This window comes from Acinonyx jubatus, chromosome B2, assembly GCF_027475565.1.
Source record: "Acinonyx jubatus isolate Ajub_Pintada_27869175 chromosome B2, VMU_Ajub_asm_v1.0, whole genome shotgun sequence".
Classification (NCBI taxonomy): Eukaryota; Metazoa; Chordata; class Mammalia; order Carnivora; family Felidae; genus Acinonyx; species Acinonyx jubatus.
In genome coordinates, this window is record NC_069385.1 from 98,223,322 (window position 1) to 98,246,741 (window position 23,420).

The following is a 23,420-nucleotide window of genomic DNA, read 5'->3' on the forward strand; positions in this document are numbered from 1 at the left end:
AATGTTGACTACCCTAAAGAATCTGCCTGAGAAATGTGAAGGCAAGAAAATTTGTTCTATTCATCAAAATATACATTACTCAAACATTTAATGAAAAAAAAATCCTCTTCATAATGCCATGACAATTCATTGAGAGTTATCGAATAAAGAGAATATATCTTCTGAAAACAGTTTGAAAACACGAAGTTGATCCTGAAATCTAAAGAGCTCCCATTCATTCTGAAATTATAAGAAACTAACTTATATCTGCTGAGTAAATGATAGTCATAAAAGCCATAAAAACCATGATTAATCTACAAAGCAATGTGTTCTGATAAGCTTTCACTTTAAAATAATATTTGTTCTTATTTAACAATTTTTTCACAAGACCTTGTCTGGTATGGGCTAAACAGTGTAACATTTTGTAAAAATGGGGTCAATAACTCTTTTCTGGAGTACTTCAAAAATCCTTAAATAGACATTGTGGCACATGAAGATATTTCCAAAAGACTGGAGAAATATACATTACATACATACATAGACCACTTGACCTCGATATTTAATGCATCTGAGTTGAAATTAAAATTTTCTCCAATGCTTGTGGAAAACAAAATAACACAAAACAAAACTCTAAGTTATCTGGTATGATTTATATTCAATTGCTATATACTCAATTTACAAGGTTTAAATAATTCTCTTTGAATTTAGCTTGGATATGTATACACAAAATCAAATACAGGAACAATTCTTTCTTATATCATGACATTTTGACTTTGTGGAAGAGAAGCAGAATATTAGATCACTGTTTTACAGTATGGACTTCAAGATCCTCATCTTGCCATTGCAAGTGGGAATTCCCAGCAGACAATGAGCAAGCAGAGGATATTACTTTTAGAGGCTCACTAAATAAATAGCTGTCACATTAGAAAGAAAAATACAACAGTCATGACTACGTTCAGTTTCCAATGAATGCTAAGCAAAAAACTCATGGTATCTCCTGACTCATTTGCATCAGAGAAATGCAATGCTCCAAAGGAAACCAGCTGTGGTGTAGGCTGATGAATTCATAACTACTAAGTTTACTGTAATAATATTAATCTTCACTGATGTATCAATTTTCAATTATTATTATAGTTCAAAAATACACTGTCTCCCTAAACAGAAATTAGCAAATGCTATAGTACAAGATATTTGTTATTTTACCTTTATAAGGATTCATCTATATTCTTGACTTTCCTTCTGCTGTTTTACAAAACACAATTGTATAATGTGTCCACAGAGCATAGGATAGTACAGTTTTAAAAATACTCACCCATAGTAAATTGAACTCACAGTCCAATTCATTCAATAAATTTGGACCCCTACCACATACCTGATTTTGTAGCTAATTTTTAGCAAATGGGATAGATTAGTACTTTCTTTAATGTAATACTGCTAAGTTCATGGCTAAAAGTCAGATTGTTTGAATTCAAAAGGTTTGGGGGTGAAAAAAAATCTCCTTACTTTGCAAAGCCTACATTTGACATTAGCCTCAGAACATCATGTCTCCCTGACATGATTGCGAGGCTTTTAGTTGCCTGTCTTGCAAACTACAATGTCACTGTGGATTTCAAGGGTCTTCTATTTCTGTACTTCATAAAAGCAAGCTTTTGAAGCATTTCTAGGTCTTGTTGACATGAAATAAAGCCATGCCATGTATGTGTGGATCCTCGGGTTCCTTTTAGGTCACATTTCTATGTTACATGGTATCAGTAAATAAGAAATAGACACTTTATAGCAAAAAATATTAATTCTTTATCCATTCATTTCAAAACTCTAGGCTGAGTTAAATGAACAGCTTAGGAAATTTTGTTATAATCTCAAAATTTTCTCTGATTGTACTGAGTACCTAGAAAATACTCAGTAACTTTTATTTGATTGATTAAAAGAGAATGTCTACAGTTTAATTCAAGCTCTGAAATAGAATTTCTGAGATTTATAAGCCAATATAAATATTTAATAAAGAGCACAGAGGCCCTAAAATGCGAAGCACCTCAGGATCTAACTTCAGAATTTTACATTATCACGCCTGACTTCATACTGTTTCCACAAAAGTGAGGTAATAAATAAGTACATCTATGGTTTATTTAAGAGTATAAACTATATCTACAGCAAGAATTGGGCTCAGTCCTTTTGAGTACAAAACAAATTTCAACTGATTTACGAAAAACACATTAAGGAAAATCGAAGTGCCTTGAACTCAATGTGTCCCATCCCATTCCCAGTCCACGCGGGCAGAAGAAGGTGGATGTACAGTACGAAGAGAAGGAAATCTGCACCTAGAACAGGATCCTAACACCACTCTGTTAAATATACACAAGATATGGGAAGTACAATCCTCCCATGTATTTGTATTCACAGGTATATTTCCTGAGAATAACAGGCATGGTCCAGACGTATAGAGATTCCTTTAACATACATATTTGTTATACTACTTTGATGCTTTTCCACGTTTCATATTTTTCATTTAGAGTGGAATGAGTAAGTCACAGGGATGAAAGGTACAACATAGGAAAGCAGTCAATGGTATTTTAATAGTGTTGTATGGTGACAGATGGTAACTGCACTAGTGGTGATCACCACATAATGTATAGACTTGGTGAATCACTATGTTGCACACCTGAAACAATGTAACATTGTAAGTCAACTATACTTCAATTTAAAAAAGTTTCACTAAAAAACAATTTCATTTAGAAACGGAAAAGATTACCTTTCTTGCTTCTTTTATCATCTTCCGAATAGTTTCCTTAATTGTAAGTAAGTGTGCTCTTGGTGGATGAAAGAGGAGGTCTATATGGGTACCACCTAAGAGTCCGGGCATCACATACGGCCAGCCTAAGTCAAGATTTGGAGCTTCCACGTCAGACTCAATGGGCCAGTAAGTCCCTGAAGATGAGGTATCATCATAGGAGTTATCAGTACCATATGCTGTACTTTGTGCAACTTTCTGGACATTTTTCAAAATGTAATTAATTTCTTCTTCAGCTAGAAAGTCTGATACTCGTTCCTTGGCAAGAAATTCTTGGTATGCTTCTAACCCATGTTCGATCAGTGCATCAATGGCTACTCGATACCATTCCTTGTAGTGAGGCTCAATGTAATTGTCTGATTTACACTCATCATTCAGTGAGGACAACATTGACGAGGTTTCCATGCTCGCGAGCGTTTGACAACCAGCACTTTCAAACACTTTCAAATGTCCATTTGTGCAGTGACGAGAGGTATGTGGGTGCTTAAAAAGAAAGAAATGAAGATCAGTTAGAATTCTGTAACGAAATGTTTTATGACCCACATCAATCATTATTTTTACATTTACTCATTTCCACTACCAGTAGCTCAATAGGACATACATGTCACGACCAAAGTGGCATTAATTGCACCATAATTCACAGATGTATTACAAATGAGCTAAACAGATTTCCATTTATCTATTTATCTATTTATTTATTTATTTATTTATTTATTAACATTTATTCATTTTTGAGAGTGAGAGAGACAGAGTGTGAGTGGGGGAGAAGCAGAGAAGAGTGGAAGGCACAGGATCAGAAGCAGGCTCCAGGCTCTGAGCTGTCAGAATAGAGCCCCACGCAGGGCTCGAACCCATGAACTGCAAGATCATGAACTGATCTGAAGTTGGACGCTTAACCAACTGGGCCACCCAGGCACCCCCAGATTTCCTTTTATAGGCCACTAGTTGATTACTCTTTTCCAAGGTACCTTTACTTTCAATTTCTCACCTAAGGAAATACACCTTCTTTTCAATGACATCCAGAAAGATCACCCTTCTTAACTTTAATCTGGGACTACATATGGTCGTTTGTTTCTATAAGTTTTCTTGATTTTGGTTTTACAATTTTTTTTTAATAGAATACAATCAGTACCTGTCCATCCATTAATAGAAGCTTTTACTAAGTACCTGTTATGCATATAATCCCATACTAAAAATATAAAAAGCATGAAACACTTGCCTTCCAGAAATGTATGAGTTAGCTGAAGAGGCAAAATGAAACATGCACACAAATCTATTATCACTTTGAACAAAGCCATATATTGTTAAGGACCAAAATGAGCACTGCTTGTAGTCAATGCTTTCACATAAAAACAAGTAGATATCAATGTGGAATAAACAAGCCATGGATAGCCCTGTGCAGGACGCAGGCTTCAGGTGAACCTGGGGTGATGAGTAAGAATATGATCAGGCAGCAAGGAGCATTTTAATCCCACAGAAGAGTGAAAACGTAACAAAAGCACAGAACAGTCATGAGCTTGGTATATTCATGAGCTAGTTAAAAAAAAAAAAAAAAAGTTGGTCTGCTGGAAAAGTATGCTCCTTTCATTAGGAGATAAATTTGAATAGACACGATGCAGCCAGGTGGAGGGACACAGATTTCTGCGATTCAATAAAACCAGTGTTTAAAACAGTTAGTCTGGCAGTATTAGGGACTTGAGGAGAGACAACTAGCTAGGTCTTTCAGTGTTCAAACACCCAGTGAAGAAATGACAATATTTCTGAGCTGATTCAAAGTAAGAACTCCTGAGATTAGATGCTTTGACAGCATTTAGGTGATAAAGAAATTTAAGATATCAAAGATAATTCAGGGATTTCTCTTAGGAATCCAAATCTGCCTAACCAAGCTCATACCCCAGCCCTCTCAATGCTCACAAACTGTCATTCATTCACTGCATAAGATACCTAACTAGACTTTATCTCAAATAAGGGCCTTTCCAATCTTTTGAAGCCATGCTCTCCATTGTGCAGATTCAAACAAAATAAAGTTCTATGATGTGCTACAAGCACTAAAGGGCTAATTTGACCAAAAACATCTTTGTTAAGGGCCCTGTCTTAATTTAAAATTCTCCACTTAACTCAGCCTTTTCAGACTCAGGACTACCGAAACTCAAATCTGATTTGGGAGGATAACCCATAAAGCCATAACCATTTATTAACTCCTTAGCTCAAAAGATATAACAAGTCACTAATCAGAGAGACAGTTGTGAAGGAATGGAAAATAGTGCCACAAGTTTTGCTTAAAGGGTGGAGGGATCAGAAAATAATCAACACAAAGGCAGAACTAAAGAAGAAAGAAGATTATAGGGTCCACTTGGCTCTTTTAGTGGAGACAATCCTGTCCCCTAGGCTCAAAATTTTTACCAACAAAGCCTAAAAGGATAGAAAACCTAAAGGTTAAATCTGATACAAGAAAAAAAAAAAAAAAAAAAAGAACATGTTTACGCTACTGGCATGTGTTACATAGAGGCCAGGGATAATGTTAAACATACTTCTTGGATACACAGGATGGCCACCCGCATTAAAAGATTATGTGGCCCAAAATGTCAATGGTGCCAAGGTTGAGAAATCTTCATCAAGCTGCTCGCTTAATGTGCCTGGTATCACACTACAAATTTATGACCTTTCTGATGTTCATTAAGGTTCTTTTCTGTACATGATACTAGACTCATTTTTAACAAAAAAAATAGGCTTTTATTTTCTTCATAGAATCAATCCATTTGATTAAAGTGTATTTCCCTAAGGTTTAGTGAGTTGTGGTTTTCATTTGACAATTCCAGTCCATGAAGGGACAGGCATCCAGTGATCACATGAAAATTACATCTATTATTTGTAATTGTTTAAAATAGCAGTTAACTACTGGTTTGTAACAATTTTAAATTTCCTTAGCACTTATTTCCTAAAGTTTTTAATTTAACTTTTGAATTCCTGTAATGTGATGGTAAACACTATAATTATCTACTTGGAAGTTAAAATGAATAACAATGCTTGAAAACACTGTATTGATTTCTGAGCTTTACCTACGTAAATATATACTCTGCAACTATAAAAAATTCATTCTTCAGCTATGGGTAAACTGAGAAATCATAGAGATCAAAAGGACCATGAAAGCAAAATAAAACCATAAAGACACAGATGAAAAGTTAATTATGAGGGGAAAAAAAAAACAAATGAAGATAAAAAAAAAAAAAGGAAAACATTGTGGGACTAATTAAATAGGAATGCCAGATACAATGCAGAAAAAGACATCATAGAAAAAATGCAACAGCTAAGAGCACTGAAATTGAGTTATTATGTAAAAGAATTAAGATAAAAAAAATAAATATGCTTGGGGCACCTGGGTGGCTCAGTCAGTTAAGCGTCTGACTCTTAAATTTCAGCTCAGCTCATAACCTCACAGTTTGTGAGATCGAGCCTCATGTCTGGCTCTGTGCTGACAACATGGAGCCTGCTTAGGATTCTCTCTCCCTCTCTCTCTTTCTGCCCCTTTCCCGCTTGCACATGGGCACACTTTCTCTTCTCTCTCAAAATAAATAAACATGAAAAATTTTTTTAAATAAAATAAAAATATGCTTGATGTTGTCCTGCTAGAGAAGCTATGCTTTCTAACCACTGTCTAGAGATACACAATTATCACAAAACCTGTATACAAGGGATAATTGTGAGGAACCATTTATAAACAAATTTTAAGGGAAGATAGTAAGGTAATGGCACTTGCATAAATGGGTACTGCAATAAAATAGCACTTGTATTTAGTTATAGACTTAATACGGTACTCTCAGGAGTTTAATCACTGAACATTTTAAGAGTTCAATTTGAGGACAAAATTAATTGGGTATGTTTTTAAACATGCAAAGGTGTATTATTTTATTAATAACCATTAAAACTCCTAGAAACTATGTAAACATATGTAATAGAGTTAATGAGTAGAGAAAAATAAAATTTCACCATGATATAAAAGCTAAACGGATCAGTAGGCTCATGTGCTAGTTAAGTGACTCATTCCAAAAAAAACAAGCTTATAAAATATGGGATTCAAAACCATGCCTCAAAAGCATTACAAATTCATTTGATACTGAATCTTTGGTATCACTCATGGAAAGTATAAATTCCAAATGTTAAATCTGTAAATACAAAGGACATAAAACAAGATAGTGAACACTAGACTTCAATTCATGGGCTACTCTGGAAAACATTTCAGTAGTTTCACTATAAAATTAAATATGTAAATGGCATACTTGTTTATGGTTTCTGATCTGAGAAGATTCATTGGGAAAGACCTGTGAAATAACAGGTCAATGGAAAAATGCTCCAAGGAGAAATTATAACTTCCTTAGATCACAAATAGTCCAAGGTTATGATTAGCAATGTGCAAGCAGGTGACCCAAAGTCAAGACTTTGAAACCCATACAAAAAGGGGAGTGCCTGAGGGGCTCAGTTGGTTAAGTGTCCCAACTCTTGATTTCGGCTCAGGTTTTGATCTCATGGTTTGTGGATGCATGCCTCCTGTTGGGCTACGCACTGAGAGTGCATAGCCTGCTTGAGATTCTCTCCCTTTCTCTCCCTCTCCCTCTTCCTCTCCCTCTCTCTCTGCCCCTCTCTTGCTCCTGTGCTCTCTCCCTCTCTCAAAATAAACAAATTTAAAAAACTACAAAAAGGATCACAGCTGCTGTCGTCTCTGAGGTCCATTTTCCAACTTCTGTCTTAGGCTGTTTCTATTCAACTACTGAATGCTTTTATGGGTTAAATATGTCCCCCAACAAAGTATGTTGAAGTCGAAGGCCTTGGTCTCAGTGGAATGTGATCTAATTTGGAAATAGGGTCTTCTTTGCAAATGTAATCAAGTTAAGATGAGATCATATTTAATTAGGGTGGGGCCTAACCCAATATGACTGGTGCCCTTATAAGGAGAGTGACACAAACAAATAATCAGGGAGAATTCCAAGTGACTACAGAAGCAGAGACTGAAACGCTGAGGATTACTGGCAACACTAGAGCTGAGAGTAAGGCATGGAACAGATTCTTCCCTAGAACCTTAAGAGAGAACACTGTCCTAGTAACACCTTGATTTGGAACTGTTAGCCTGCAGAACGATGAGAAAATAAATTCCATTGTTTTAAGCCAAAATTTGTGATATTTTGTTATAGTGGCACCAAGAAGCTAATACAAATGCATATAAAAATCATCTTTATTTTTAAACCTTAAAAATTTTAAATAGAGATACTAAAGAAATTTTAAAAAAATAATTTACCATCCAGAAATGATTTCAAGCACTTTTTTTTCTAGCTTATGTGATGATATAAAACTAGGTCTCTGACACACTTTAAGGTTGAACAAATTTATTAAAGAACATTTGATAGTCTTTCAAATATTGACAAAAAAGCTCGATCAACCTTTTTTTGGGGAGGGGATAACTGACTTTATATGTCAAAATACCTACCTAGAGAATATGAGAAAATGCTTCATTAAAGAGTATTTCAGAACACCTCTGCTTTATAAAATCATAATCCATGGTCCACAATAGTTAAAAATTATAGATCTCTTTTTCCTTTGAATTTTTACCTGTCAAGATTGTCTTTGATTTTGAATTTGATTACCAGAAATTTAAGATGACAATTAAAACATTAAAGAAGGTACTATTAAATTAAAAATTTACTATAATATTCAAGCTGCCAAGTGCAATTTGATATCAAATTGTGGCATCCTAACTTATTAAAAATTTCTCAGCTGGCTTTATAATCATACAACAAAATGGTCCATTAGCACAGATTACAGTCTTCCACAGGGTATGCTTTTCAGGAGGCCAAGGACTACACAAACATATAGCACACTTCAGTCACAGGGGTCTGGATGCAAATATCTCCAGGTGTAGATCACAAACAGAATCACCTATGTTATCAGACTTATGAAAAGGAAACTAAATATCTCTAATCCATTTTATAAATCCCAAATAAAAATTCAATTTGCTCAATATCTAAACATTTATTCATTTCTTTTCATTGGGTGATGGTCTGACAATATTGCTTTATCAGATTAACTCAAAAAACACCCATTATTCAAGGGGCGCCTGAGTGGCTCAGTCCGTTAAGTGTCCAATTTCAGCTCAGGTCATGATCTTGAAGTTCAGGAGTTGGAGCCCCGCGTGGGGTTCTGTGCTGACAGCTTGGAGCCTGGAGCCTGCTTTCGATTCTGTGTTTCCCTCTCTCTCTGTCCCTCCCTCACTTGTGCTCTGTCTCTCTGTCTCTGTCTCTCAAAAATAAATAAAGACTAAAAAAAAAAAAAACACACCCATTATTCAATATATTTTCAATCCCCAGTTTAAACTCTAGTCCAGATATAAGAATATAAAGGCCCCCAAATATGTTAATGGCATTAAAACATCATCATTCACTGACACTTAGAATCACTGAGTGATTCCTGCAGAGAAATCCACAGGAGGAAAAAAACAAACAAACAAACCTTTTCTCAGAGATCATATACTAGATAGTCAAACTGCAGAGGAATACTCTAAGCACGGCTTAAAATGCAAGTGGAATTAAAGCAAATTACTGTTTTACCAACACCTAAACTACTCCTAAATTTCATTATATTATAATACTAGTACTCCAGAAGGTCCAATGAACAGGATAAGGTAATCCTAATAGGGTGGCATCTTGTACTGTAAAGTGTTCCATCTTGTCCTGATCCTGATCAATGTATGTATCAATCATTCAGATGAATAAATAGAAAAGCATTGCTACACTTTGCAGAAATAAATAGCATAAACATCAGATGCCACAATTAATATTCAAAATGACCTTAAAGTGGTAAAATAATAAGTCAACATGAACAAGATTAAATTCAATACAACAAATGTAAAAGTAATAGTTTACATTAAAAATTAATCATACAAGGGGCACCTGGGTGGCTCAGTTGGTCAAGCATCTACCTCTTGATTTCAGCTCAGGCCATAATCTCATGGTTCATGGGTTCAAGGCCCCAGTCCTGCATCAGGTCCTGCACTGGCAGTGCAGAACCTACTTGGAATTTTCCATCTCTCTGTCTTTCCCCCACTTGCTCTCTCTCACTCTCTCTCAAAATAAACATTAAAAAATTTTTAAAAATTGAACAAAATAAAAATTAATCAGATGGGGCGCCTGGGTAGCTCAGTTAAATGTCCAGCTCTTGATTTCAACTCAGGTCATGATCTCATGGTCTAGAGATCGAGCCCCACATCAGGTTCAACACCAGGCATGGAGCCTGCTTAGGGTTCTCTCTTTAAAAACAAGAAAAATGTACCATACAACTACAGGATTGAGCAGACTTTAAGACAGATTACATCTTGAAGAACAGCTGAAAAATTAGTGTTTAATCTACAGAGAACACTGAAAGAGACAAAGAAGAGTAGTCTTTAATTGTGTCAAGTGGGAAAGTAGGACTGAGTGACAAATCACTGGTTGGCTCAGTGACTCAGAGTGGGTGAGATGGCCCAAGTTTTGTCTCTGGCTCTGCCACAAATAGGTTTAAGATTCTGGTCATGTGACTTCAGGGCTCTAAGCCTCATGTCCCTTATCAGAAAAATGGTTAAAATAACAGTACTGACGGCAAAGGGTTCCTGTCGGGTTTAATGAGACAGAGGCCCTCAATTCTGTATCAGCCTTAAAATCCGCTAAAATAAATTGTTACATAGTAAGGAAACACAACTTCAAATACTTCCATTTTGACCTCAGTGTGCATTTTCTAATTGACTAAATTCTTCTTTCCAGCTTATCTGTTAACTCAGGCAAAAGACCCCGCAGGCAAAGCATCCTGTGATGGGGAAATGAAACTATGCTTTCAAACAGTAAGGCCTACTCCGAGCCAGCAAGACCCGCGTGACTGACCCCAAGACAAGGAGGGGCCTGAACTTTCATGCCTCCCAGCAAGTATCCACTAACCTTTGTCCCACATTTGCTTTATATAAACCAGGAAGTAATTTTAGCCCTTTGGAGATAGTCTTCAAGATCCCAGTCCACTGTCTTCGGGCTAATCCTCTATCTTCCCAGTGTTGGCCTCTGCTCTGGACATTGTCAGTGGCGAGTGGCCGAATTTGGTCTGTTTGCGAACCCTGAGACAGGTGTTCTTGCACCCCCACACCCTGGTCACAGCAATATAGGAGAGAATTGCACTTAATAATAAGGATCTATATTTCTCTTACTTTCTTAGTGAGTATCCTCTTTCTGTATGTAATCAAGCAGAGGACATTTTTTTTTTTTTTTAAAGAGTCCTATCATGTTTAACAAGCTGTGCTCCAGGCACCTTTGGCTTCAAAATTCTAAGATGATAACTTATTTTGCCTGATGAAAAGATCTGATATACCCACAAACTTGCTAATGTTGTTTGGAAGAGGGAGGTGGTTAAGAAAGTGTTTCCTGAGGTGCCTGGGTGGCTCAGTTTGTTGGGCATCAGCTGATTATTGAGTTGGAGTCCTGCATCTGTCTCTATGCTGATAGCACAGACCTGCTTGGGAGTCTCTCTCTCCCTGCCCCTCCCCCACTCATGCTCTCCCTCTCTCTCTCCACTCTCTCTCTAAATAGAAGAAAGAAAGAAAGAAAGAAAGAAAGAAAGAAAGAAAGAAAGAAAGAAAGAAAGAAAGAAAGGGTGAGGGGGGGAGAGAGAGAGAGAGAGAGAGAGAGAGAAAGAAAGAAAGAAAGAAGAGAGGGGGGAGAGAGAGAGAGAGAGAGAGAGAGAGAGAAAGAAAGAAAGAAAGAAAGAAAGTAAGTTTCTTACTCTAGTGTGACAAGGAACTGCCTGCTGTCCTCAGTTTCTCCTAAGTCAGCCTTCACAGTTCAGCTTCATTTTTTCGAAGTTAAATGAAGAATATTCTACATATCCATTTTCAAACGTCAAACAAAAAGCCAAGAAAGTCAAAAGCTGCCATAGCAGTTTTGATAGCAAGCAAAAATGCTTATATTATGATGCTATATGGATGATAAGCAGGCTATCAAACCATATAAGAACAGAATTATAATTAAAGAAAATTCATCCAAAAGCAAAAATAAAAACACATACACACAAATGATAATGGCTGCCTTGGTGGTTTTATGGGTGATTTTTTAAACCTTCTTTATACTTTTCTGTTCCTATCAAATGTTTATCTATCTATCAATCTATAGTTTTGGTACAGGAAAAAAAAAGGAATTTTTTAAGGGAATTACTCCAATAGTTATTTTTTACTTTAGAATACCCTCCTCTGTTTCCATTCACTTTCTAAGTTGACTGTCATATGTAATTCAAAACCCTGCATATAAAACAGTTTAGTAAGTCTTACAGCACAACACATGAACAAGTACAGAATATGAGAAACTAAAGCCATATGGGTTCAGGGATCAAAAAGGAAAAAACTTAAATAAAAATAACTCATACACTTAATGAGGTCTGAGTAAGTAGCTCACTGATGTGCCCTGTCGTCCCCAGCTCCCGGCAGCTAGGAACAGAGCTACGGCAAGGAGCTCCCAAAGTAATTTCTACACATATTATCACTTTCCATGCATTATTTAAATGCATTATTCTGTCTTCTTCACTAGACTGTAAGCTCTGTGATGGTTGAGATTATGTGTGGTGAGCACAATTATCAATGCTCACTACATAAATGTCACATAGCAAGCTAATGATATACCGCTTTAATAACTCAGCATTACAGAATGAGTTGATTGAACAGGATACGTCAAAAAAAATCCTGAAGTATAAATTCTTTTCAATGATCATACCCACATCCTCACCAACATCTGTTGTTTCCTGAGTTGTTAATTTTAGCCATTCTGACAGGTGTGAGGTGGTATCTCACTATAGTTTTGATTTGTATTTCCCTGATAATTAGCGATGTTGAGCATCGTTTCCTATGTCTGTTTGCCATGTGGATGTCTTCTTTGGAAAAGCGTCTATTCATGTCTTCTGCCCACCTCTTCATTGGATTATTTGTTTTATGAGAAAGGGGAACCTTATTGCACTGTTGGTGGGAATGCAAACTGGCTCGGCCACTGTGAGAAAACAGTGTGGAGGTTCCTCAAAAAATTAAAAATAGAACTACCCTATGACCCAGCAATTGCACTACTAGGAATTTATCCAAGGGATACAAAAATGCTGATTTGAATGGGACACAGGCACCCCAATGTTTATAGCAGCACTATCAACAATAGCCGAAGTATGGAAAAAGCCTAAATGTCCATCAGCTGATGAATGGATAAAGATGATGTGGTGTGTGTGTATGTACGTATACACATGTATGTATGTATACGTACATACACACAATGGAATACTACTAGGTGATGAAGAAGAATGAAATCTTGCCATTTGCAACAATATGGACAGAAATGGAGAGTATTATGCTAAGTGAAATAAGTCAGTCAGAGAAAGACAGATATGAGTTCACTCACATGTGGAATCTGAGAAACTAACAAACATAGGGGAAGGGAAGAAAAAATGAGATAAAAACACAGAGGGAGACAAACCATAAAAGACTCTTAAATACAGACAGCAAACTGAAGGTTGATGGCAGTAAGTGGCAGGGAGTGGGTTAAATGGGTGACAGGCATTAAGGAGGGCACTGGTTGGGTTGAACACTGGGCATCATATGTAAGAAATGTATCACTGGATTCTACTGAAGCCAAAACTACATTTATATGTTAACTAACTTGAGAGTAAAAAAGAAAAAAAAAATGATAATGTCCATGCAGAACTTTTTAACACTGAAGCACATATTTGTTTCAATTAAATGGAGGTTAATTTTTTGATAATACAAAATATTACCTGTTGAAATGGGCTTTTAAAAGAATAATTACAAACCTAATGAGCACTGTAAAAGTAAATAGATAAATCCATAGATCTCTATTAAGAATAAACATGGGGCGCCTGGATGGCTCAGTCGGTTAAGCGTCCGACTTCGGCTCAGGTCACGATCTCACAGTCCGCGAGTTCGAGCCCTGCGTCGGGCTCTGGGCTGATGGCTCAGAGCCTGGAGCCTGCTTCCGATTCTGTGTCTCCCTCTCTCTCTCTGCCCCTACCCCGTTCATGCTCTGTCTCTCTCTCTGTCTCAAAAATAAATAAACGTTAAAAAAAATTTTTTTAAATAAAAAAAAAATAAACATAAATACTAATTTCAAATGAGCACTTTGTCAGAAGGATAGAAATGTTATCAAGTATCAATTGGGAATTCTGCCTAAGAACTGTATTTTGAGATGTTTAATTATGTTAAAGTCATTATGAAAATAGTTTCTATGTATTTAAATTAATCTTCATGAAATAAAGTTCTAAGTCTTGTTTTTCAACATGATACAAATTAGCTATAAAGTGGGACTCATTTCTCCTTTGTTTTTTGTATCAGTTCTGTTATTATATGAACTTATTTCAGCAGAAAGAAAGGATTCACTGGGTGTTTAAACAGGTTATGATTATAGATGTTTGGTATATCATTAAGATGCAATTAAACTATACATTCCAGAGCAGTGCTGAGAAGTTTAAAAGACCGTATTTTCCAACATGGTAAAACAGAACACTGTGATGCTTAAGTTTATCCAACACATCATCCAGATGAAAACCCAGATTCTCTTTTCAAGAAGCCTATCCATCTCTCTACTCTAAAGGTAGGCAAAACTTGCAACAGGTAAGTGTCTGTTGTTTTTGTTTTCTTTTGTTTTGTTTGTTTCTCCCTTGACAATGCTATAGTACCAGGGGAAATGGTTTTTAATACGACTACTGTCACTGCCAAAGGTATCAGAAAATCATTGCTGAGATAGCCTCAATGTTGGGTTCTAGGACAGGAGGCGAAGAGTATCTTTCAAATGTGTTCCTACTATCCGGGCTTAGACTTCAGAACTTTACTTATCTGTACCTTCACTGTTCTCTGTCAATATTCTCCCCAGGATAATGTCATCCAGTCTTACAGCAGGAAATATTCTATATCAATTTTCAATGACTCTCGAAAATCTCCAGATGGGACTGCTCTCCTAGGCTCCAGACTCATATATTCCACTGGTTTCTGGACACCTTCCCTGCTATTTAATAGGCTCACTTTTTTACATTAAACATGCCAAGTTAATTCCCATTTCAGGATCTTTGCACTAGTCATTCCAACAGCCTAGAATTCTCTTTCTTTTCATTCCTGTCTTACTCATGTCGTACCTCCTTAGAGTGTCATTCCAGACTACCCATTTTAAAAAGGACCTACCCGGGGTGGGCAAGGGAGGGGTGCTAGGTGGCTCAGTCAGTTAAGTGTCTGACTTCAGCTCAGGTCATGATCTCACAGTTCCTGAGAGCCCAGCGATGGGCTCTGTGCTCACAGCTCAAACCTAGAGCCTGCTTCAGGTTCTGTGTCTCCCTCCCTCTCTGCCCCTACCCCTCTCATGCTCCATCTCTCTCCCTCTCCCTCAAAATTGAACATTAAAAAATTTAATTAAGAAAAAAAAAGGATCTAACCAGGGCTCCTGGGTGGCTCAGTTGGTTGAGCATTCAACTCTTGATTTCAGCTCTTGTGAGGATCTCATACTTCCTGAGTTCAAGCCCCACACTGGGCTCCACACTGATGGTGTACATGGAGCCTGCTTGGAATTCTCTCTCTCTCTCTGTCTCTCTGCCCTGTGCCTGTGTGAGTGCCTGTGCACTGTCTCTCTCTCAAAATAAATAAACTTAATTTTTTTTTTTCAAGACCTACCTCTCAGCTATGCTTAATTCTATTACCTGGTTTTATTTAACTTTTAGCACTTACCATCATGTAAAATAATCAAGGTGTTTGTTTACTTGCCATTGTCCATATCCCCCTCACCAAAATCGAAGTTCCTGGAAGGCCACCAAGCTGTTTATTCTAATTTATCTGTGCCTGAGTCATATTGGGTATTCCTCATTTGGAGTATCACTGCTGTCATAGATAAGGCCTACTGTCTTACATTCTAAGTACGCTGGGATCTATGATCCATTCTTCCCTCACTTGTAATCAATCACAAAGGTGAAATTACTAGGGATCTATCTATTCCCTCCATCGTTTGCCTCAATAACCCTCCCCACTTTACACCTATCTACAAATCCTATTACCATAGGAAATGGGTTCGGATCTTTTGACCTCAGTTCTGAACCTCTATAGAATATGTAACAAAGACTTGATACATTTAGGTGAGCATGCACACAATGCAGGTTACAAGGGCCCCAAGGAGTGAAATACTCAATGTGTGTTATACACACTCTTGTCCCACCTTTTGAGTCTACTTGAGACAACAAGAAAGCCAATCTTGGTGCACGCTGACATTACAGAGGGGCAGGTGCTGTAGGAAATCATCAGAAACATGTGCTCCAATATGAACTATGAAAGTGGCTTTCCAACTACGTGTAACAAAAACAGTGTGCTTCATCTATGCTAAAGTGAAAGTTCGCAAACAAAATGTCTTAAGAAAATGTATTTTCCTTATGTATGTTGGGAATGGCTATCAAAAGTCAGGGTTCTAAGTATTTAGCAGCAACAACAAAAATCTTGGACCGTTAAAAAGTAGAGGTTTAAAACAGAAATAATATTGTGGAAACTGCTCAAGTAGACACAAGTTTATTTAGTTAAAATGCCCCCCCCAATAAATGTCATAATATATCTAGCTTGGAAAGATTTTAGTTTAATTTGTATAAAGAGCCCTATAGATATATAAAACATGCAAAGCAATCCCAACGTCTAACAATCCTTTATTAGTCTTTTCCTTCAGGATTCCCTTTTAATTAAGCCTGCTTAGATAGCTATATCACAGTTGAAATGAAGTACTTCTTTTTTATTTTCCCTCAGAAATTCCCCCCAAAAATCAGATTGGAAAACTAGCCCACTCTAGTTCAGACGTTTTACTGTCTTCTTCATTGGCTTCTCTCACTCACACACATGGAAGTTAAGCAAAAAAAGTATAAATAAATACTTTTTTTTTTTTTTAAAGTGTGTGAAATGCTGCTCGATTTGTATAGATGGATTTCTAGGTCCTGTGGATTACTTGTGAACAGCGTTCCCTGCAATCTCTCCTCACAACTGTGCTTGATTCCTCTGACAGTGCTTCTACCCTGGATGACTGTAATGACTGAGTGAAGGTGGGTGTTTATAAAGCTCTAGACCTGGACCAGAAACTGCACCTGGGAGCTCTTCTGTTTTATTCCCACTTGTCCTTCAGGCCCAGGTCAGTGCAACTGTGAGGGAGAAGGGAGAAGAGACTCCAAATAATGGTACCACTATGTTAGGATCTTAAAACCAAAAATAATAGTTTCTTTCACTCCAATAATTAATGTTTTTATCAATCACTTCTATTTGTGATACATGCACACATCTACTTAGGATGTTCATGGGCTCCTGTCCAAACTTTTGTGGACTCATATTTTAGATCCAAACCTTAGAGGGATTTTATGGTCTTTTCTTTTAATATTTCATGTTTTAACTTCTCTGCATGTAAGATTTAACCTAATAAATGGAAGTAAATCTAGTCTACAAACAGAACACAGAATTTAACATATTGGGAAGACCCTATCTTAATAACAGGGTATTGAATCAAGGCTTTGAGTATACATAAGACATGAATGACTTATCAGAGAATACCTTCAGGTATGAGTATACAAGAATTGGCTTAGTATTGCACAAATAAACTTTTGCATTAAAGCACATTTTATGTTACTTTCATTGTATATGGACTGATGTTTTTTGCCTGACGTTAGCAGACACAAATTGTAGACATATGCTGTAATTTTAATTTTCATTAGTATTATTTTCCTACTGAGATTTTTTTTTAAGTTCATTTATATGTATTGTAGCCCTCTACTTAGTACTTTTGATCTTTGAACCATTCTACACTAGACAATAACTCTCAAAGTAACTTTCCTGTGATAAATCCACTTTTCAATCCATCAATTAACAAATATTTCAACTTACTGCACAATGAGGGTATGGGCATATCAATATCCAGTTTCAATAACATCATTATCCTTCTTTTTTAATGTCTTATTTGTACTCTTACTTGAATACTTTATTGCAACTTTAGTTTTTTTTTTTTTAGTTTTTGGAAAACAGAAAAATGAAAGTCTCGATTTTCGTAAAATGCTTATCTAATAAATTGAGTATAACAAAGGCAAAGATGGAAATTATTGAACATAGCAAATAAGGCCAAAATTTAGTTTTAATCAGATGATCATTGTACACATGTTCCATTGTGAAGGAAAATAATATTTTTTAATGTATAAAATGCCAGAAATGACTGTTGAAAAGGGTATCAAACATTTAAAATAGAACTGGCAATTTTATTTAGAATGTACTTTAACTATTAGAGAACAGAATTACCTCCATAATATGTTATTTGACTTAAATACTATTTGAATTTTACAGACTTTTAGAAATAAACAATGTACCAAAATTGGGGCGCATGGGTGGTTCAGTCAGCTGAGTATGTGACTTCAGCTCAGGTCATGATCTCGTGGTTTGTGAGTTCCAGCCCTGCGTTGGACTCTGTGCTTACAGCTCGGAGTTTCCCTCTCTCTCTGCCCCTCCCCTGCTCATGCTCTGTTTTCTGTCTCTCAAAAATAAACATGAAAGAAAGAAAAGAAAAGAAAAGAAAAGAAAAGAAAAAAGAAAGAAAGGAAGGAAGGAAGGAAGGAAGGAAGGAAGGAAGGAAGGAAGGAAGGAAGGAAGAAAGAAAGAAAGAAAGAAAGAAAGAAAGAAAGAAAGAAAGAAAAGAAAGAAAGAATGTACCTAAATAAAAAACTGTGCTGCTATTGAAAGGTGACAGCAAGAAATAAAGACAAATAAATGGATGAACAGATGGAGAATTAGACAAATAAACAGAAGTAAGAAATGGGGGAGATGGAAAAAGAAAAGATGAAATGTGGCACAGAGAAAGAAGAGGAGCCAAAGGATGAGAAGGGACGAGGACAGAAGGGAAGAGAAGACAGAGGAAAAGAAAGTAAAGGAAGAGAAGCACAAAGCAGGAAGAAAGAGGCCAGAAACCATAAGAGCAGACAGAAGATTGGAGGGACAAGAGATGAGAAAGGAAGGGAAGAAATGCACCTGAAGCCAGGAATCGGTGGGGAACACGGTCAACAGCTCCTTAATCTAAGAACAGCTTAGCTTTATTTCACCCTTCTCTAACAATTCAGAAGTTACATTTATCGAAAAAGATGATCCTTTTAAAACATCTGTAAACAGCTGCTGAAGGAGCCAAAGGAGGCTAAGTAGTCAGAGCCAAGTCCTGTGAAGAACGGAAGCCTTCGCTTGCTTGTGCAGGAAATAAAGGACAGCGGAACATGCCGCTGAGCGACTCTACTACCGCCATTGAGGTGGAAGAGGCCACTTTTTAGGGCTTTGAAAACTGCCTCTTCTTCCCCAAATGAGTAATGCTTATACAATCAGAGAAGCAACTTGATGATAGAGAACTAAAACCCTTTGAAATGATAATCTGACAGAAGAAGTGAAAACAATGAGCTTCCCAGTGATACAATGGGGAGATGTTAGGTAACGTTATTTTATGGTACCCTCAATAAGCACAGAGAATTTCAGAGCAGGATGGGACAGGCTAGTGGAAAACCTGAGACACCAAGAGAATTTAGGCACTTTGTCCAAAATCATGACGAAGTGGTCTGCTAGTGTTCAGTTTCACAGAGGATTAATGAACATACACAGTGCCTACTGGAACTTTCAGAGAATAGGAATGAAACACTAAGTGAATGGACTAAAATTGTTATTAAGTCCCTTAAATGTCAGCTTCCTGAGATCCAGGAACAGTATCCTGTTACCTTCCTACCCAGAGTGGAACTCACTGCTAGGCACAAAATAGTCAATACATGCATGTTTAATGAACGGATAGAGTATAAGAGCACAGAGTCGTAACCTTTAGGTATCAGGACTGCATAACTTTTGTGTAAACTCTTTAGAATAGGCCACTGCCAGTAACATGGAGATTACACCTGACCCTATGCCATTTCTCAACAGGCTGACTGTCCCTAACTTACCTTTCCCAGAGATGGGTGCTGTCTACAAATTACTTCATACACAGCTCAAAAGATAAAAGTCATGTGCCTTTAGGGGACATCTAGCCTCACTCCTAAGGACAGTATGAAAAGAAAACGAAATTACAAACTGGGTAGTAATTAGATGTCCCCAGAGGAAAAGGTTCCTCATATCAGACATGATCACACTATTCAAACACTTCCCAACATAGATGTGCCCAATGGGTAAATAACCCTTATATTTGGATCATCTCTCCAATCCAGTCTCATCTTCCTCATAGCATCATAGCTGCTGAAAACTTCTTTTGCCTCCCTCATCACCCTACCCCTACCTCCTATATACGTTAGCCTCCTGGCTCCTTGATAAACCCTTCTTCCCAAACCTGGAGCCAACTTTCTCCCACTCCACCTCCACCCATGCCCCTTGTGAGCTGAGACAGACACTACAAAACAATGCTAATGCCCACTGGCCTACCTCAGTAACAAGGAAGCTCCATCTGAAGGCTCCAGCATGTTTTCTCAGAGAAATGTCAGTGGATTTAATTTGTGATGGAGCTTAGGTGCTACTTGCATAAAATTTAACCCACAATATCTTGAAATCCATAGTTAGAACGCTATTTGGGGGGTGGTGGGGAGAATGTATTCTGACTCTCAAATGATAAACTCACCAACAAAATTCTAAAATACATGCCACTTCCAGATTAGAAATAATTAAATAAACAAAAGTGCATTGCAAAATTAGCAGTAACATTGTGTGGAACAGACTCTGAATTGTGAAACATCCTTGTAGCACTCATATTTTACAAGTTACAGAGGGACAGATATGCAAACTTACCTAACTAGCTAAACAAGGACAACTTGTAATTTGACAAATAATTAGTTAAATTAAGATTAAGTGGGGCCTTTTCAAAAGCTCTTCTCCAACCTGATATGGAGAAGAGGACTGCTTTGCTGGGATCATACTTTTGCCACCAGATTCTCAAGACTTAAGCTACAATGTTACATCTTGGAAACTTATTATTGTATAATGGAATGGAATAAGAAACAAAGTAGGTGCAGGGGAAGTCCCGGTCAAGAAAACACTCAATGTATAAACAGGGGATATGGTAGCAGGAGGAGATACAACAGAAGGAATAATAAAATTAACCCATCCCAAAAGAGTTTAGTCAGTTATAGTTACAGTAATAATCTCGGAAGAGTAATCACAAAACACATCACTGAGTCAGCACCAGAGGTGTGGTTTGTCTCCTGTGCAATCCCTTTCAGCAACTATTCAATAGGTACAGCTTCCCACAATAAATTCTGAGCATCTGTGGTCTAGAATGTGCCAGCTTTTAAAGGTAGGATCCACCCAGCCCCTCAGGCAAGCTGTGCAGGGCGCAGCCAGCAGCCTTAATAGGCGTGTCCACCACGTGTGCCCTAAACCCAAAAGCCAGGGGGCGAATTTGAAACTGGAAGGTGTGGGGACTGTCACCATTCTGGGAATTGCAGGAAGACAGGGAAAAAAACAAACATAACAAAGACCGACCCCCAACCCTGACTCCATCCTGTTTCACAGCATTCTTATTTAATTATTTTGAAAAACGAAATAAAAAAAATTTTTTTTAAGTAACTTTCTCTTCTAAGGCCCTCCCTTTCATCGCTGTAGCCTTGTCCTATCTCTTGTCGGGACTGATTCAGCCTCAGTCATGGATTTCCCTGGGGCTCTTGCATTGGTTGGGGATGAGAAAGGGAAAGAGGGGAGGTGTCTGCCAGTGACCTGGCAAAATGTGTGGGAATCTGGAAATGAGTTGCTGGCCATCTTGGTCTACAGCCTTGACTTCCTGTCGCCAGCATGGCTTTTTCTCAGTGTTCTGGCCTCCTGAGCTCTCATCTCCACTTCTGGGTCGAGACCCTAGAACCAAGAACCTCATCACTCCATGCATGATCAGCATGATATCCTGTGTCCCCACACCCTCCTCCCTACAAAGCACCACTGTCTCTTTACATACGAACGCAGAAGCTTGAACACACAGGCACTTTGCCTCCTCACACACCTTATTATATAGGTGATAATTCCCCCAACGTGTCACAGAGAAGAGTACCTTTCCAAGTACCTTTCCAGAAACAAACTCCTCTCCCTCTAGAGCAGTGGTTCTCAAAATCCGGTATGTACCAGCGGACCAGCGAACCAAGGACCCAGACCCACACTCAGGCCGGCCGACTCGAGGTTGGGAAGCACAGGTCTGGACTAATTCGGGGGAAGAGGCGGATTGGATACAAACAAGAAACGAGATTCGGTCAAGAGTAACCTTCCCTTCCAGTTGCAAACCCCAGGGGAGATCGAAAGAATACTCTGGCCCTTCTCCAGCCTACGCCCCCCACTGCACCCCTGCCCCCGGCCCGACCACGTTCCCCCCTGTACTTCCTCCCACGAGGCGCTTCCCAGACCCTCGCCACCGCTTCCTCCCGGGGTCCGCCGCCTGCACGGACAGCAGCGGGGGAAACAGACCCCGCGTCCACGGTGGGCGGCGCCTGTCCCCTGGGAAACCCGAGCCCACACCCCGCCCGAGACAACTTTTCAAACTTCCCGACGCACTCTCACCTACACGCGAATGAGAGAAAGTACACCCAACAGAGGAGACCGAAATGCCGATCCGCGCGGGCTCCCCAGGGGAGCTCCCCTCCCCTCCCCCTGCCGGGCGGGCCCGCGGTGGGTGCAGCCTCGGGACCCCGCCGCCCCCGCCCGCCCGGGCCGCGGAGGGCAGCCCGGAGCCCCACTTACGGCCAGGAGCGCCCCGGAGCCGCGCGCAGCCGTGCCCGCCGCCGAACGTTTGCCTCCCAGGAAGCGGCGAGGCGGAGGGAGGGAGAGGAGGGGAGTTACCTGCCGCGCGTCAGGTCGGCGGAGGGAAGCGGGATCCGGCCCCGACCGCGCCTCCCCGGCCTGGGTGCACAGCTAAGTGAGCGCGGGCGGGCGGACCAGTTGCAACAAGTCCCGAGTCGTGTCACGCCAAACCCCGCGCTGCCAGAAAGCGCCTCGGAACCTGTCTGAACTCAGAAACCCAACCCTCCACCCGCCAAGTACAAAGTCTTCCTTCCCCTCCGCCCTCCGGGCTCTCGGGAGATGGCGAGTCCCGACACCTGGAGACCCCAGAGGACCCCCCGCGCTTACCTGGGAAGGGTGGGCCTCGGGAGAGCGGGTTGAGCTCTCACCCCCCGCCCCCCTGCGTCCTAGGCTCTGGAATGCGGTGGGTGGGGGGGAAGGTTGAGGGGGCCGCAGGGTTGGGGGGGAGGGGAGGGTTGCACCGCCCTCGGGACAGCGGGGCGGACGGGACCTGCAGTAGATAATTCCAATCAGCCCAGCAATGCGGGCCCCTACCCAACCGCCTGAGTGTTTCCAGTCTTGGAAAAGACCAGGAGGTGGAAAGGCGGTAGAAACCGTACTTGTGCAGGTACCTTTTTGTGTGAAAGAGCAGTTTTAAACATCATCAAAGATTGGGCATCCACTCTGGACTGTTGTGGTTGCTGACTTGAGATGAAAAGATATTCTTTAAAATAGGAATACCTGCGTGAAAAGCAGGTCACTCTAGGAGCAAGGTTAGGGGAATAGAGGCATTACAATTTGGTTTCAACACAAAATAATTACAGCAATTATTAATAATTTAAATAAAATTTA

General features: G+C 39.1%; 1 protein-coding gene across 1 annotated transcript in view; it reads right to left on the reverse strand.

The window, feature by feature from the left end:
* The window catches only part of FAM83B (family with sequence similarity 83 member B), an 87,437-nt gene extending 64,644 nt beyond the window's left edge, over nucleotides 1–22,793 (reverse strand). Inside the window, exons 1-2 of the mRNA XM_027057553.2 lie at nucleotides 22,530–22,793; nucleotides 2,729–3,250 (exon numbers count right to left, since the gene is read on the reverse strand). Coding sequence (XP_026913354.1) covers nucleotides 2,729–3,172 — 444 coding nt within the window. The 5' untranslated portion in view covers nucleotides 3,173–3,250; nucleotides 22,530–22,793. The remainder of the gene's footprint in view (nucleotides 1–2,728; nucleotides 3,251–22,529) is intronic.
* Between the last annotated feature and the right edge of the window lie 627 nt (nucleotides 22,794–23,420).